Raw genomic sequence first — 16,506 nt, forward strand, 5'->3', positions numbered from 1 at the left:
GTCAATATTGTATGAAACCAAGAGTCATTAGGTTGTCTACCCCCATGGCACAAGTTTGGGCATTCTGTGAAAATAACACTTAGTTTAGTTGTAGGGTATTAAAGCTTTATTGTAGCACCAACATGTTTGTTTCCAGCTGCTGCTAGTGTGACCTCTAAGCAAATCAAACTCAGCAAACTTTCTCAGTCTCAAAGACTACATTTGTACATGAACCCATGTCTGTCTCCCATGTTTCTTAGTGTACACAATGAGGCCACCTTAGTCAGCAAAGCTGTCTGGCACTCTGAATGACAAGTGCCCACAGCTGACTTCTGTCTTCTCATTGGCTGTTGGTCAAGGTACACTTCTACACTTTCTCTTGCCACACCGTTGTGCTGCAACTTGAGACCAGAGATTTGCTTCTCTTTGATATCCACTAGGAGGCTACCATGCCATGGGTGATTGGCCTTGTGGGGCTGGTCATACCCTCTCTATATGCATTGACTCTCTAGGCCAACCCCCCCCCTTTTTTTTTTCTTGCCCCTCTCTCTCAGCACCATTAAAACTATAATACAGCTTGATTGCCATATCATTTGAGGGTTGGGAATAAAAGTGAAAGGTGCATTTATCACCATTTGTTCTTTCTTAAAATACCACTTATCCACCTTAGAAAGAGAAAGAGAGCACAGACAAGAAAGCTGCTTGCATAGGTGAATAAAATAGCTAATTAAATCTGCTTAAGGACATGTGAACATGATTGCAGAAAGTCATAGTTTGATTAACAGATAATGCCACAAACTGATACAAGAGTGAAAACCAATGAAATACCAATATCGGAGCCAATGAAGCACCAAGCCAATGCCAATCTTGGGCCAGTCTTAGTATGTTTGCTGGGAAAGAACATTAAATGGATTGCTTTACAATTTTTGATTTCCATTTTTTTTTTTTAGAGAAGAGCATTTCAGCTGCAAGTTTATTTCATCTTGCTTCCTTCACTTTAATATCTTTCTTTTATATAGGTTTGCTGTAGTGGTATACTTTATGATATGATGGCAAACTACAGTTGCTGTGGTGCTAAGTATTTGCTGAAACCATCTTCCAGTGCTGTATGCTGTTCTGGAAAGTTTTATGAACCTAAACAAAATTACAAATGTTGTGGAAATAGGTAAGCAATCTTGTTCTTAGTGGTGACACACACTATAATTACTTCTCAGTTAAACATTGAACAACTTTGATAAAAAAAAAATAGCTCATCTCTGATACAAAGATAAATTATTTGAACTTTTTATTTGCTGCAATGTCAAAAAAAAGCATCTATCAACCTTTCAGTGTTTCTGCGTCAGTAAATGCAGAATTTGGTCCTTGAAGTAATAGAATGTGGATCCAAATTACCTATAGCACTAACCATCCTTGCAAAAGAGTAATGGAATTTGGCAAAATTGTCAGTCAGAACAATAACACTATAGCCAGCACACAGTCTCAGTGTCAGAGAAGATTGCAAGCTGTAGAATCTTTTAGACTTATTATAAACAGAAACATAGATTAAGACACTTGTCAAAATGACTTCCATACAGGTATACCCAGGTATTGTCAGGTGAAGTATGTTGCGCCTCTACTACAGAAGACCGAGTTTCTGTGGGCCTTGGAGACTCTTGTTGTGTTGGTGTTCCTTATTCTGCCTCAGGAGCACAGATCTGTTGTGGTGGTGAGCTGCTTGTGAAATATTTTCTGTAGAAAAGGTTCCTTATTTTGTGCTCTAACTTCCATGAATTGCAGCATTTTTTTGGCTATGGCTTTTCAGTTTATTATTCTTTACAGCAGAGACTTAAACTTCTATGTCTCTTCTGCTGTAATCAACTTAATGTTGAGCATGAAGGGTAGATGTGTGATGGACTTTGTGTGATAGGAAGGTGGGACTGGGAGAGTGTGCTTGTGGGTGGAGGATGGATAGGTGTGTGCAGGGGCAGAGAGATCTCTGTGTGTCCACGCTCAAGTGTGTATATAAAATGCATGCACACTATTGATAACAGGTCTGCTACAACCTGGGTACAAGCGATTGTGCTGTGGAGGCGAGATTGTCAGTAACCAGACAAGATGCTGTGGTAATAGCACAATGGGGCAAGCCTACCTACCTCAGTCTGGCTATGACTGCTGTGGCCAGGTGTATACTCAAGTTGATACCTCCCTTTGCTGCAAAACCAGCACAGAGCAAACAAAGGTACACTTTCTTGCTTGTGGGCCTAGTTTTGCTGAAGTTCCAAGAATAAAATTTAACATAAAATTGACCTAAAAACAAATGTTTATCATGTAAAGAAAAGAAATTCATTCAGAAAATTTGAAGAGTTGCTTAAGAGAAATTGTGCTAGCAACATTTTTTATGTCGGCATAGCATCTTTTGTTTTACAATTACCTCATTAAACTTCATATAATCAGTTGAACTATTCTATTGTTTGAATGTTTCATCTCATGCTGAAATTATGGTTCGATCATTTTGTATTTGCAGCATTTTTGAGGTTTTAGAAATTTCTTCACTTCAGACATAAAGACTGCTCCAGGAATATATTATTTTTCCATGAAAATCCCATGAAAAGACTTTTTGTAGGATCTAAAACTTCAGTAGTCATGCTCCTCAATAACAGATTAGGTTCAGATACCAAGGAATACATATGTTTATGTAATTTTCTATTTTACAGATCCATTACTATAGCAGCAGACTGGAAAAAGAGGCAGCCAATGTGAAATGTTGTGGGTTGGAACCGGTATCAGCCAGTCTAAGCTGTTGTAACAATGTTGGTTACAACCCTTCAACCCAAACTTGTGCTGACCGCTCTTCTTTCAGCCAGAGTAGTGGTGTGTTCCTTGATTGTTCTGAATTGTGTTGACATATAAGTATTTTTAGATGTTTACAATATTTTCCTGTCTGCCTATGCTACTACGTTTCAGTCTCAACAAGCATGTCACATATGGTGAAGTATAGTTGTCTTGTTAACATAAATCTTGCCATGTAAATGCTCAGTTTACATGAAACTTAGTTTAGACATTAATTATTGTCACTGTATGTTTTCTCTGCATTGACTACAACCGCAGAATAACATTTAATAGAATGCTTGTATATGTGTGTGTGTGTGTGCACATGTGTATGCATACATGTTAAACTTACATGTGGGCAGTCTGCTGTTCTGTGCTTAAGAAGTCATTCTTTAAAATTTTCATCTCAGGTTGTGGAAAGGGTGTTGTATGTCCAGCATCCCAGCAGGCTTCAGCCATGTGTGACAGGTGTGACTTTAACACCATAACTACTCGGTGTGGTGTTGTACAGGGAGATCTTAGTATGAACAAATCAGCAAATTCTTCCTGTTCAGATGCAGAAGAGCGGGTTTATACAGGCTTGGCTCTTCATACACAGGTAAATGATCAATGATCTTGAACTTGTTTTGTTTTTATTTCACAGCATGTCACAAGGACATAAGATGTCAAGTAAGTGATTAAGAATCACATAGAATTTTCAAAGTTTAAGCTTCCTTATCCTTTTATTCATTTTTTATTTCTTTATTCCTACCACAATGTCCTCTCCAATACCCTCAAACCATGAGATTGCTTCCCCTCTGGCTGCTTGAGTGATAGTAACAAGGCATTTTTATTTCTCTCCAGACTCAAAATGATTATATACTTCCTTTCTAGTTCTCACATTTCACACACATTATCTCTCAAGGATGTCCTTGCCAGGGGATCAATCCATTGCTGTGCAGATTTAATGATGGAAGCCATATTACTGTCCCATCTGACATAATGGCAAATGGTAGTGTCTAGTATCCGAAAGCAGTTTACAGGCTAGATGACCTTGCCGTGAGCAATGATATATACAGGGTACATCTTTCTTCTTTTGTTAATCTACCATCTTCTCGTGGAGTCTTTCACAGTCCTTAGTGAAGATAGAGTAAAGGAGAGAAGACAAACAGTGTCCTGTGGCGTGCCAACTTGAAGCATCAGTATGTAGGACAGGCAGTTGTTGACTGACTCTCTGGGGTCTTGTGATTTCAGATGAAAACTTGTCCCCATACACTGAATACAGCTACTCCGTATGGGCAGTCAACAGTGCTGGGAGCAGTAAAAGTCCTTTTGTTTCCACTCGCACTCTAGAGGCTCCACCGGCCTTTGTTCAAGCCTCCAGTCAGCGAAGGTGGACCCAAGCCAACTTTACATTATCAGCCTCTCTTGGAATCCTCCATTACAACCCAATGGTACTGTCTTGCTTTGTGACATTCTAAATCACCTGTAATCTAGAATTGTCATAAAGTTACACAGAAGGGGTTCATGTGATCAGAACTGAAAATTTACTGTGTGTTTTACAGTGACAAGTAAAATAGGCAAATGAATTACAGTGCAAAGATTTAACCTGTGTTTAATTGCCTCAGGTATTTAGCTCTAATAAGATTTTTCCATGTGTCAGGTTGTATATTAATTGAATGCTTTGTTTCCACAGGAAAATCACTCAATACATGTTGTTACGTGATCATGTGGAACTCTTCCGAGGTCTTGACATGAACTTCACTGACGACAGGAATGTCCTGCCATACAGAACTTACAGCTACACTCTGTCTGTCTGTAACAGTGCAGGCTGCACTGAGAGCAGCACAGTAAGTACTGCTTGCCATTTTTTTTGCATCTCAACTTCAAATGTATTTTTTAAATTGAAGATAACACAACTAAAGCAAAAAAAAATGCTGCTGTAAGTTTCATTGTCAAAAACATTGTCTTGCATTTTTTTTATTGATTGATTGATTTTGTTCATGCTTTGCTGGTTCAGGTGACAGTGGCCACCGCTCAGGGCATCCCTGAGGATATTTTGGCGCCAGTTGTAGCAGTAGTAAATGCCACCAGCATAAGTGTTACAGTGCAGTCACCAGGTCAACCAAATGGACAGGTGCAACTATATACAGTGTTGGTATCTAACCTCACTCAAACATACAGTATGTCCTCTCCACAGACTGTGCTGATCACAGGTGAGTGAGAAAATATTCTTGTTAGATGGTATCAGAGTTCTACTTTTTGAATGTCTGCATGATCGTTGTTTTACATAAGATATTGCATGAATATTGGTTCATTCCTACTCTTTGTGACATTTCTTAGTTCTTGCTAGCACATGATAGTGAGATCCTTTTAAACCTTTTCCCCTGTGAAATTTAATGATAAGATGATGTTGCAAACTATCATCTTAGTTTTCTTTAACATCAACCTGTCTTTCTACATATTGTATTTAGTTAATTAAATAATTTTGAGTAGGAAATAAAATGTCAAGTATTCTCCTTCTGTCAGGTTTGAAGCCTTTCACCTCCTATAATGTCATGGTGAAAGTTTGTACCCAGGCAGGCTGTGCTGACAGTCCTACCGTCATGGTTACCACTGCAGAAGCAGCCCCCGAAGGTATCCTGCTTCTATTCAGGCTACTGACACAAGATTTTTTCTTGCATCAATTTGGTTTAGCTCAGTACAAGATATTAACTTCCCCAAATCTGAGTGAATAGCTTCTTTCTGCTCTAACAAGATGAGACAGTGTTTTTCTAACACATAGAAAGAGGTCACATCTTTGATCAAAAGGTTGGACTTGACATGGTTTCTAAATATAATAATAATCAAAGGAATTTATATAGCACACCTTCCTACTGAACAGAAGGTTCAATAGCTTATTACAGGAAAGGCTAATAAAGAAAGAGACAACATTCATATAATACACATTCTGACACAGACCAAAACATGACAGTAAACAAATACACATTAACAGACAATACAAGGCAGTAAAAATTGCACAGAAACTTTGCCAGTGCACCTCAACATTAAAAAAGATTAGCAAATAGTGTGAGTGGCAAAAAGTTGAGGTAACGCATACAGGAGGTTCACAGATTCATGTTCAAAATCACACTACAGATCTGACATCTTTCTACACCTAACTGTTTGATTGCTTGTATCACTTGAGTGTCTGACAGTATGGACCCTACATCTGAATAGGAATTTTATTTGCAAACTATAGAATCAGCCCGGTAATGAATGAAAGTCAGTTCGTGTGAGCAGATTTCTGTTGGGTAGAACTTTGTTTCTTCAATCATTAGAGGGTGAAACTGCTGGTGCAGAACAAGTAGATTTATAAAACAAGACAAATAAAAATAGTTGATAAATATTGAATGCTAAACATGAGTCCACATGAATATTTCTCCCACAGGAGTGACGGAGCCAAAGGTCATAATAATCAGCAGTATGTTGGTGAAGCTGTTCTGGCGGCCACCCACCGTCATGAATGGGCAGTTGTCTGGATACCGCTTGCTGCTGCTCGATGCAGGTATAGAGACAGAAGCCTATTCTGGTATGGATCTCAACACTACTGTTGCCAACCTCATTCCTGGCCACACCTATGGCTTTGTGGTGGAGGCGAGTACAAGAGGGGGGAGCACTCGCAGTGCACAGACAGATGCTACTCTACCTACCAGCACCCCAGGTTCAGTGCCTCCCCCTCACATCGTGTCTGTGCTTAGTTCTTCTCAGATCTTCATCGCCTGGTTTGCCCTCACACCCAGCGAAGGCACAATAGACCAGTATAGGGTACTGCTGAACATTGGCCAGGAGACAGAAATACAGAAGAGCGTGGGCATTGCACTGAGCACTGTTATTTCAGGCCTCAAGCCATACACTATGTATGAGGTCCGTCTTCAGGCGTGCTTACAGATGGTGCCTGATGGGTGTAGCACTAGCGAAGGTGTGTTCAACCGTACATTCGAGGCGCCACCCTCTGGACAGCCAGCACCTCTGTTGACAGCTTTGGACATCAAACACTGTCCAGATAAACTGGCAGGAACCAGCTGAACCAAATGGGATCATTACAAATTACCGCATTTTCTGGCGAGCAAATGGACAGCAAGATAGTGAAACCCTCGTTAACCAGGTATCTGGAAATGTTTTTAGTCTTGTACACTCGGGACAAGAGCTCCAGCCATACACCTTATATCAGTATGGTATCATGGCAGTTAACTCGCAGGGGCAGACGCAAGTAGCCTACTCTACTGTCAGAACTCTAGAAGCGCCACCTGTAGGAATGTCGGCACCGCTGGTAAGCTCGACTGGAGCCTACGGAATTTTTTTGGCTTGGACTCCCCCAAAGACAACCGAATGGTATCATATCTTCGTATAACATTTATGCAAGAAGGACGAGTGACCCCAACAGCATCAGCATGTGGACAGTTGGCGGTGGAACCACTTCCACGAGCGTTAGTGGCCTGGAGCCATTCTCCCAGTACATGGTTCGCGTGGAAGCTGTTAATTCTGCGGGAAACACTTCTAGTGTTGAGGTATCCGTTTCTACTGCACAGGCGTCTCCCTCGGGCCTGTCTGTTTTCCGGGTGGAGAAGATGACAACAGGCACGTCGGTTATACTGAGATGGGATCCACCAGCCAAACCTTACGGAGTCATCAACATCTACAGGGTCTATGAGAGAGACTCAGACATTGCTATTTACAGTGGCCCTGGTTTTGTCTTCGAATTCGTGCGCCTGCAGCCTTACACCCAATACTTTGTCAAACAAGAGGTCTGCAATGATGCGGGATGCACTCGTGGAAGTGATCAGGCATTCACGACAGCAGAAATAGCTCCTACTGGCCAGCCAACGCCCGCCATGGGCATGGTGAACGCCACTCACGTCTTGCTGAGGTGGACAAAGCCTGTCAATCCTAATGGGCAGATAACCACATACGAAGTGTTCAGGAGGAGCACGCAACTTCGTCGCCGAAGACAAGCTAGTGAAGCCAGTTCTGATGGCAAGGTGGTGTACACAACCAGCGCCACCAACCAAAGCACGTTCGAGTACATGGACTCCGGCTTGACGCCCTACACGCAGTACGAGTACAAGATCCGCGCCTCCAACTCGCAGGGCTACACCGAGAGCCAGTGGCAGGCCGTTCAGACCAGCCAAGCGCCGCCCGCGGGAGTGGACGCCCCTGTCGTGATGCTCCTGGAGGGAGAGGTGAACGCTGTCAACATCACGTGGACGCCTCCCAGCCAACCCAACGGCGTGCTGCAAAGTTACAGTCTGAGAAAGAACACCAGCATACCCTTGAGTATGCCGCTAGACGGACCGTTTTGGTACAGATACGATGGGCTGGAAGCGTACACTGTTTATAGCTTTACACTGACAGTTTGCTCGGAGGAGGCTGCACAACCAGTGAGCCTTCCATCATCAGGACCAAGGAGGCTGCACCATATTCTGTTTCTCCGCCCACACTTACCCCTTTGAACTCCTCGGCAGTCAGCGCCAGGTGGATCAGACCTCAGGTCAGCAATGGGGAGATCACTGAGTATCAGCTGCGCGTGGACGGAACAGTAGTGTACAAAGGGTTGGAGATGGAGCACACAGTGTCGGGACTTACTTCCTATAAAGATTACTCCTTCACTCTAACAGCCTGTACCCAGGGAGGATGCACGCAAAGCCCCCCGTCACAGGGCGCACCGACGATGCCCCTCCCACTGACCTCGATCCTCCCGTCCTGCGCGTTCTGGGCTCCACGGGGATCGAAGTTTCATGGTCACCGCCGAGAAACCCTAACGGCGTCATCGCCTCCTACGACGTGCGGCGCGGTGGACAGTTGGTATTCACCACGGCCATCAACCCTGCGGGAAACATCCAGAACACCTACACCGACTACGGCCTGCGGCCAGGTGAGGAGTACACATACACCATCATCGCCCGCAACAGCAAAGGCAGCATTGAAAGCCCTCCCGCCACGGCCCGCACCTACTCTTCTTCTCCCTCGGGCCTGGCCCCGCCTACTTTGGAGCCCCTCTCCTCTACTGCCATCCGAGCATCGTGGACGCCGCCCATCAACCCCAACGGCAGGATCGCCAACTACAGCCTGTATCGTAATGACAGCTTGGCGTACTCGGGCGGTCCTGATCAGCTGACCTACACCGTGCCGGGTCAATTTCTTCACGCGCTACACCTTCCGCCTCCAAGCTTGCACGGACAGCGGCTGCGCGCTTACTGAACCCGTTACCGCGCAGACGCGGGAGGCGGCGCCAGAACTACAGGAAGCGCCCTCCCTGACAGCGCTGGCCAGCGAGGCCGGGGCCCACCTGGGTGTGATGGCTACCTGGCGCCCACCTGTCAGACCCAACGGTGTCTTGCTGAGCTACCAGCTGCAGAGGAGGGCTGTTACGCAGCTTGATGCGGGTAAGCCTTCCATTCCGCGGGAAGTAAATTGCTTTTTTTCAAGACTGTAATTTAAAAACAAATACAAGATATTGTGATATTGTAACCGGTGTTGGATTAAAGTTTTTTTGAGGATAGGTTGCGCCTACTGTGTGCCGTCCCATTATGAGCAGGTGAGCTGTACGGGGACCCGCTGTTGGTGTACAACGGCACTAACCTGCAGGTGACCGACACGGATCCGCGCGTGCTACCATACCACACGTATCAGTATATGGTCAGCTCGGTCAACAGCGCCGGTACGGCCTCGAGCCAATGGGCTCGCGTCACCACCAGACAGGCGCCGCCTGCGGCACTCGATGCACCTGTCATATTGGTGAGCGTACAAGACGCAGGCTTTTGGACCTGCATCAGCCTTACATTCCAACAGAAAAATAATTGTAATAAATAGTCCCCATCCAAATATTCCTACTGAAAGACAAAAATAAAAGTTACACGAAAGGCTCAGTAGCAAAGTAACGCTGTAATACTGAGAGTGCAGATTTCTAACTCGCTGATGTTTTCCACAGAGTGTTACGACGACAACCATCACAGTTCTTATCACACCACCAGCACAACCCAATGGCGTCGTGAAGCTGTACAATGTCTTGGTGGATGGAGAAGTGGTAAGTAGAGCACGTTGAGAATGGAAAGGAGGGAATGCTACTTACTGATTGTTTTCTTTCATTTTCGGTTTTCTCTCTCTCTCTCTCTTCCTTTCCCACCTTTGAGTTGGTCGATCGCATCTAGTGGCCACCAATAAACATATATTGTGTACTGTCCCTATGTGTGCGTGTTTATCTTTCACGGAGCAGCGATTGGCTTCGTTGCTCGCGTCGGGCTCGCGAGTGCTTGTCGTGTGACTGTGAGTGTGCCTGTGAGAGCAACGCGTGGTCGCGTTACGCGACAGGACAACTCTGACTTTTCGTTACAAATGAGTGGGTTTTTGCCTACCAATTAATTTATAGAAATAACATACATGACGGTTTTTAATTCCTGGAAATAACATTTTGATAATTATTGCTAAGATCAGCGTCTTGAAGACTCTAAAGTCAGGTTCAAATCTATTCGGCGTCCTGTTCACAGGCAGCTTCAGGCTTGACCCTTCAGCAGACGGCGGGAGATGCTGTGCCCTGTTTCCATTCACCTCCTACACCGTTCAGGTTCAAGCCTGCACCAGCGGGGGCTGCACCAACAGCAGCGGGGTGACTGTTAGGACGACAGCGGCCAAACCGTCAGGCCTGAAGCCCATCGTAGTAGTGGAGACCAACAGCTCTGCCATGGCTCTAGCGTGGACTTACCCTAGCAGTTCTAATGGAGTCATACTCAGGTAGGTGTACACAAGCGGGAAGGGTGGTGCACAAGGAATCAAACATGTTGATACGCGAGTGGTATTCACCGATATTACGAACGTCTTCACACATAATGTTCATTTTTGAACACCTGCGTGTAGCATAGTAGTTCTTTTTCAACTTATACGCTAATGTTATTAGCACTGTAATCGTGTCAGAAGGAAGCGAGAAGAGTAGAGGCATCAATACAGAATCACTTTCGAAAAGATTCAAGCAAAATCAGCATTGTAGGGAAATGTGTTGATCTGACTCCCTGCAAACTCGAATTCCATGTGATGCCTTAGTGACACTCTGTCTATGAAGTCGTTACCTTGGTGATATTCTGTTTGCAAAGTTATTACGCTTGTGACACTGTTTCCGAAGTCATTGCCTTAGTGACTGTCTACGGTCATGACCTGAACTGTCAGGACTGCAGGTGCAGCAGCAGCTGTTCATGTGTACTCTGCATGTCGCAGGTTCGTCGTGTACCGCCGTCTGGCCTGTCCCCTCGCTGAGCAACCTTTCTCTCAGCCAGCCTGCGTCCCCGGAGACGCACAGGAGGTGTACCGGGGACTGGACACGATCCTGACCACCAGCGGGCTGGCCTCCTACACGGCCTACGAGTTCCTCCTGCAGGCGGAGAACGAGCTCGGCTCCGTCGACCTCCCCGTGTGGGTCAGAGCCGTCACGGCGCCGGCAGGTATGTGTCTGGACAACCGCTTGCGTGAATGGCATGAACTGGTCGAAAGGATCGTACATGTCTGGTTAACATGCTAAACATAATACTTGCAATGTGTGATTGTTAAAAGAGATGACTTTGCACCGGCATGACATAGTCTGGGCATACTAGGAGAGGAGTGAACTTTTAAAAATAATAATAAACAATAATAATAATGGAAGTAGTAGCAGCAGTAACACTGTATAGTTTTTGATTAATATGGTAACTAGGTATGTGGAAAAAGGTTTCCATAGATCCCAAATAAAACCGTGGCGATCGAGGCGACGAGGGCCCCGCACATGCCCTATTCCTCGGGCCCCGCGGGGCTAAGAAAGGGCCTGAGTGCAGTGAGCTTCATTTTCCCTTTTGATGTCCACAGCGCCGCAGTACGTGAAGGCCCCGGTGTTGACCAAGAACGGCACCCTGGCTGTGGTGGACTGGACCCAGTCATTCGCCCTGAATGGTCGGCTGCGAGACTACGTCCTCAGCGCAGACGGCGAGGTGGTCAGCAAGACCATCAGTTCGGTGGGTGGAGTGGAAAGGTTGACCAAAGACAAAAGTGAGTGGTACTATTTTTAATAATTGAGTAGTCACCGAGGGTTGTGTTCATATCGTATGGTTTTCACTGTCCTGACTGCCACGTAGTTCGCGGTGAGTTTAAGAGCAAACTCTGACTGTTGTTTCTGTTAAGGGCTGTTGAAAATGGAGCCCGCGAGTGCAGTCATGACACTGGGACGAACTTTTATTACTTTGACAGTTGTAACATTGTGATTCGATCTTTTTCCGACAGCTATCACCTTCATCATTCAGGCCGTGACTGTGGTGGGCCAGGCTCAGTCACCTCCCATCATTTTTGATCCTAATGCTGCTAACAACACCGGTAAAGTTTATTTTGTATTCATCATACTTAGTAATTGTCAGATCAATCGGGTTTTTTTTTACTCCTCTGTGTCATTCAAGAGCTATACAACCATTCTTTGCTCCATAGTTGTTCGCCTTCTCTTTGCTAAAGAGAGAGTGTGTTTGAGAAAGAGAGTGTGTGTGAGAGAGAGAGAACGAGGTCGAGAGAATAGAGAGTTGGCTGAGAGAATTACAATAGATAATTATTAATAAATCTCTTTATTTTATTTGTGGTTGTTCAGAAGTGTTCATATCACAAGTAGTTATGACAGGTACGGAAGGGATTGTTTCGATGCTGAAATCTGTGCTTTTATTTCCTTTCGGTGCATTGTGAGTACTCATGAGGGCGCCATGCTTTCTCTGTGGTGCAGGCGTAACGAACCCAACGCCCACTGCCTCGCCCACTACAGACGAGAATACATTTTACAAAGAAGTGTGGTTCATCATCGTAATCGTCATCGTGGGCCTCCTTATCATAGCCATTATCATCGCTATTTGCTTCCGGAGGTCGTACAACCAACAGCCCTACATCCGTGAGCGCTTGCCGCTGGAACCGCACCGACCAAGCGACCACGTGACCTCTACGTCATCGACGCTCGAGATGGCAGCGTCATCGACGGGGTTCGTATGATGGTCGTCGTTATAAGTTTGTTTTAATAAACTATCAGGAGACAGGAAATGTGGTAGATTGGTTAGGGTAGGGGCACGTCGACAGTCATGACCATAAAGGTATCAGTCCATGGGACACTTTTCATGGTAATATGTTTAGAACTACACCTGCTGGTAAGATGAACAGGTCTTGAGAGATCAAAAAGGTAAAAAAAAAGAAGCTTTCATATGCTGCCATGCACATCTGATTACAAAACTAATTCATGACTGGCACTACACCTGGCCAGATGAGCAAGAATAGAAGCTGGATAGGCTCTGATCGATGTTTCTGTAAATGAAATATAATGTGATACCTGAGTTAGCAACGATGAAGACTGGAGCAGACTGTTTCCGACGCGGTAGTTGATGGTGAGAGTGGTCGCCAGTGAAGTGAGGAAAGTTGGGGGTATGGGAGGTGTGCTGGAGGTTGATTGAGGTAATGTTACCCGCGCGCACAACAGATGCAGCCGCCTTCAAGAATGTCCGGCAGCAGCTTCCTGTTCCAGGGCCTGGGCCTTGGCGCTGTCAACCCCGCCTTCACCGCGGACCGCGACCTGTACTCGCTGTCGCTGGACCGAGCGTCCAGCTCCTTAGAGGACGACCCTGATGCCACGTGGGAGAGAAACTACGACAGCGGGCTGGTGAGCACATAACAAAAACCACTGTCAATCGTCAATCATCCATTTTCATCATCATCATTGTGTCAGGAGTATCGAGTCAAAATATCTCCCCTGGAGTAAATCAGTTTTTTTTAAATTGTTGTTGCTCGTGCTGTAATCATCGAAAAAGTTTCGAGACGCAATTAGTCTTTATAAGAAGTCATGAGGATACTCGTAATAGTTTATGTAACGAATGATTAGTGAGTTTAATGATTTACTCGCATAAAGATAGTTCCCAGTAAACACACACCTGTTTTAGCTATGAAATATATTCTGAAGGTATTCTGAGTGCGGCATGTATTAATCATCAGTTTTTATCTTTTTTCCCGACAGTTCGATGACGAGGACATGGACAGCGTGAACGAACCAGCCTACAGCTACAGCAGACAGCAGATGATCTTCACAGACACGCATCTGTGACCGCACAGCTTCACACACACACAGTTACACGGGTTCTGAGAGCGGTGTCTTAGGCGACAACTTTCAAGGCTTTGTTTGTAAACCGATAAAAAGCTCTGGAGCAGGATTAGACCATTTCAGAATGAAAAGCTGCATTTCTGTAGTTTGGGATGATGCCATCAAGTCGTCTCTTCTAGGTCTTAGTTGACATACACCCCGTGTATTGCATAACATTCAACTTGATTTTCCACTGAGATTCTGGAAAACTGATGCCGTGTTTGTCTGCTTCTCATAATCTTGGCACTTGCGTTCTTACGGAAGAATAAGAGGGGTATGTGAAAAAAGAATGGACGGAGAGGAGGATGACAAGATGACCCCTTCCCTTAGTGCGTATGTTGCTGAGTTCAGTTTGGGAGGGGCCGTAGTTTGGCTGGGAGTCCACGTACCTCGGAGATCATCCTACCGTGGGTATCATCTCAACTGGCATTGTAACTGTTTTGCTGATCGTATCTTAATTATGATTATATCTTAATTATGCATATGATTTCAACAGACATCAGCTTGTACGGCTGCTTTTGAATCTCATTGGGTGTGACAGCAAGGGTCAACTTTCTTCAGATGACTACCCTCATATCTGTCATCACAGAGACCCCGACCTTACAATCTTGTACAACGAGCGACTTTTTTTTCGCAGACGGCTTGGGCACCGTATTCTTTATTTCTGTGTTTTATGTATTTTAGGCATTTTTGCTGATATTTCACTTGTAGTAGGCTATGAAGAATCTTTCTTACACCTTGCTTGATAACTTTTGTGAAAGCAAATTTTTTCTCCAATGGATATTCAGTATAGTTCCCTTGTCCTAGCTGCACTTCAGCGCTTTAAGCCTGGAACTGTACAGCAAGAGCAGCTGACACAATAATCCGTGGCATAGGTGTTTGTTTCACATCACAGATTTGCTGTCTCCGAGCATCAGTATACCTCATCACTAACTGTCGTTTGGACATTTATTCTGTATATGTATTTCTTGTTATGATCACACCAGTCATAGTTTTGTGTGTACTATATTTAAAAATCGTTTTACTTTTTTAACTACCGTCATTAGTAAAAGAAAATTAAAGAGAAATAAAGACAAGGATGCCGAACTGTTTTATAGTGTGAGTCTGGTGCGCATACGTCCAAACACAACGCCTCTTATTTGTCTTGTATATCTGCTGCTTGGAATGACTTTCGCGTTTGAGCGACTGCATGCGATGTCCACTTATGATTTATATAGTTCCTGTCTCCACCTACCCATCCTGTCACTCGTTATCTTTCTGTTTTATCTCCTCCCTCTTTCTCTGTCTGTCTCTTTGAGTTTACTATTGTCTTTATTATTCTGCGTCATATTAACTACATTTCATTACGACGACCGAATTTGGACTGGAATGTTTGTGTGAGCCAGTAAGCCAGCCTGATAATAAGACTACAGCGGCGTTGGAATCCGGCCTGCGGCCACGTCACCCACTGACCGACCTGACCACACCTCGGGGCGTCAGATGCACTACAGACAGCATGTTGACATTTAAGTACGTGGGGACCCGGTATTTTACACTCCAGCACGAGGAGAGGAAAGATGATTATTGTAACACGCTTTCCTCATTATTTGCTTACATCAGAGAATTTGTATTTGTACAGAGTAAACTGGGGGGTTGTTTCAGACCAGGTACCAGCCATGTTGAGAGACTTGACACAAAGCGGGTTTTTTTTTAATAGAAATATTGTTTGCCTTGATGTTTTTTTTTTTTTCTTTGATTTCTCAGTAATTGTGTTATCTTTTTGGGTATTTGCATGTCCGTCTGTCTGTGTGTGTGTGTGGGGGGGGGGGAATTTTTTTCCTTGTTACCTTTTGTTTTGCTGTCTGCTCTACTTTGTAGACGAATAACGCCTTGAGAAATTTTTTCTTCTCCCGCTTCCCCGATCCCCCACATCCCCAAACACCCTGTCTTTTCCATCTTGCTGTCTGTCTCTACAAATGCTTCTCTTTAGTTTTTTCCCCCTTCCATCATTCTGATCGCAAACACAAAGCACCTAGCTAGTATATGCAGCTGCAGTCCTAACAGCATTCTTGGGTCTCTGACTTTATATGGAAATCCATCAGCATACTTGATGAGGTTGGTCAAGACTGCCAGCAAAGCCACAAAGTCCACTAAGTGACCTGTACACTAGGGCTGAGGTAAAAGCTGTCGGCATTATCACACCACTGTCATCACCTTTTCCAAATGCTAGCCTCTGGCCATAGATGGAAACACTGGTCGCCAGGGAAAATGCTTTGGCCGCGTCCTTCATACCACCTGCAATATTCTTGAACAGGACTCATACCTTGTGTGTGTCTGCGTGCGCGCGCCTCTGATTATTATTGATAATTAAGCGTAGTAATTGTATAGGTGTGTGAGATAAAATTGGATGTTGTTTAGTTTATTGCTTTGTTTAGTTCATGAGCTCCAAACAAAGAAAAATCTTTCTCTGATGAAATCTGATAAAAATAAATGAAAAACATCAGCTTTCATATCTTATTACAAAATGTCGTTCGCAATAAGACATCCCACCTAAACTGTCAAATCGTTTACAATTTTAGACCCTTAATACCACCCTCCCACTTGACAAT

General features: G+C 44.5%; 2 protein-coding genes across 3 annotated transcripts; both read left to right on the forward strand.

The window, feature by feature from the left end:
• Positions 1–4,092: 4,092 nt before the first annotated feature.
• LOC112562179 (usherin-like) lies at positions 4,093–7,201 on the forward strand. The gene is made up of 5 exons (XM_025235260.1): positions 4,093–4,220; positions 4,462–4,616; positions 4,787–4,982; positions 5,296–5,403; positions 6,197–7,201. Exons 2-5 carry the CDS (start codon positions 4,479–4,481, stop codon positions 6,832–6,834), a joined length of 1,080 nt encoding a protein of 359 aa, XP_025091045.1. The 5' UTR covers positions 4,093–4,220; positions 4,462–4,478; the 3' UTR covers positions 6,835–7,201.
• A 1,056-nt stretch (positions 7,202–8,257) lies between these two features.
• On the forward strand, positions 8,258–14,991 carry LOC112562178 (usherin-like). Of its 2 annotated transcripts, none has more exons than XM_025235258.1 (10): positions 8,258–9,191; positions 9,344–9,543; positions 9,737–9,832; positions 10,293–10,536; positions 11,014–11,237; positions 11,635–11,814; positions 12,046–12,135; positions 12,527–12,776; positions 13,265–13,444; positions 13,796–14,991. In XM_025235258.1, exons 2-9 carry the CDS (start codon positions 9,483–9,485, stop codon positions 13,395–13,397), a joined length of 1,278 nt encoding a protein of 425 aa, XP_025091043.1. In that variant the 5' UTR covers positions 8,258–9,191; positions 9,344–9,482; the 3' UTR covers positions 13,398–13,444; positions 13,796–14,991. The 2 variants fall into 2 exon arrangements, with proteins under 2 accessions (XP_025091043.1, XP_025091044.1); XM_025235259.1 differs by having other exon boundaries at positions 13,310–13,444.
• The last annotated feature ends 1,515 nt before the right edge of the window (positions 14,992–16,506 follow it).

The sequence above is a fragment of the Pomacea canaliculata genome, linkage group LG4 (assembly GCF_003073045.1).
Source record: "Pomacea canaliculata isolate SZHN2017 linkage group LG4, ASM307304v1, whole genome shotgun sequence".
Classification (NCBI taxonomy): Eukaryota; Metazoa; Mollusca; class Gastropoda; order Architaenioglossa; family Ampullariidae; genus Pomacea; species Pomacea canaliculata.

What these genes read in the sequence shown, in the direction of transcription:
- LOC112562179 (XM_025235260.1), top strand. Translation starts at nt 4,479, where the DNA reads ATGTTGTTACGTGATCATGTGGAACTCTTCCGAGGTCTTGACATGAAC. An exon ending in ACAGACTGTGCTGATCACAG is followed by an intron (nt 4,983 to 5,295) that starts GTGAGTGAGAAA and finishes TCCTTCTGTCAG; the next exon opens with GTTTGAAGCCTTTCACCTCC. An exon ending in TGCAGAAGCAGCCCCCGAAG is followed by an intron (nt 5,404 to 6,196) that starts GTATCCTGCTTC and finishes TTTCTCCCACAG; the next exon opens with GAGTGACGGAGCCAAAGGTC.
- LOC112562178 (XM_025235258.1), top strand. Translation starts at nt 9,483, where the DNA reads ATGGGCTCGCGTCACCACCAGACAGGCGCCGCCTGCGGCACTCGATGC. An exon ending in AAGGTTGACCAAAGACAAAA is followed by an intron (nt 11,815 to 12,045) that starts GTGAGTGGTACT and finishes TTTTTCCGACAG; the next exon opens with CTATCACCTTCATCATTCAG. An exon ending in TAATGCTGCTAACAACACCG is followed by an intron (nt 12,136 to 12,526) that starts GTAAAGTTTATT and finishes TCTGTGGTGCAG; the next exon opens with GCGTAACGAACCCAACGCCC.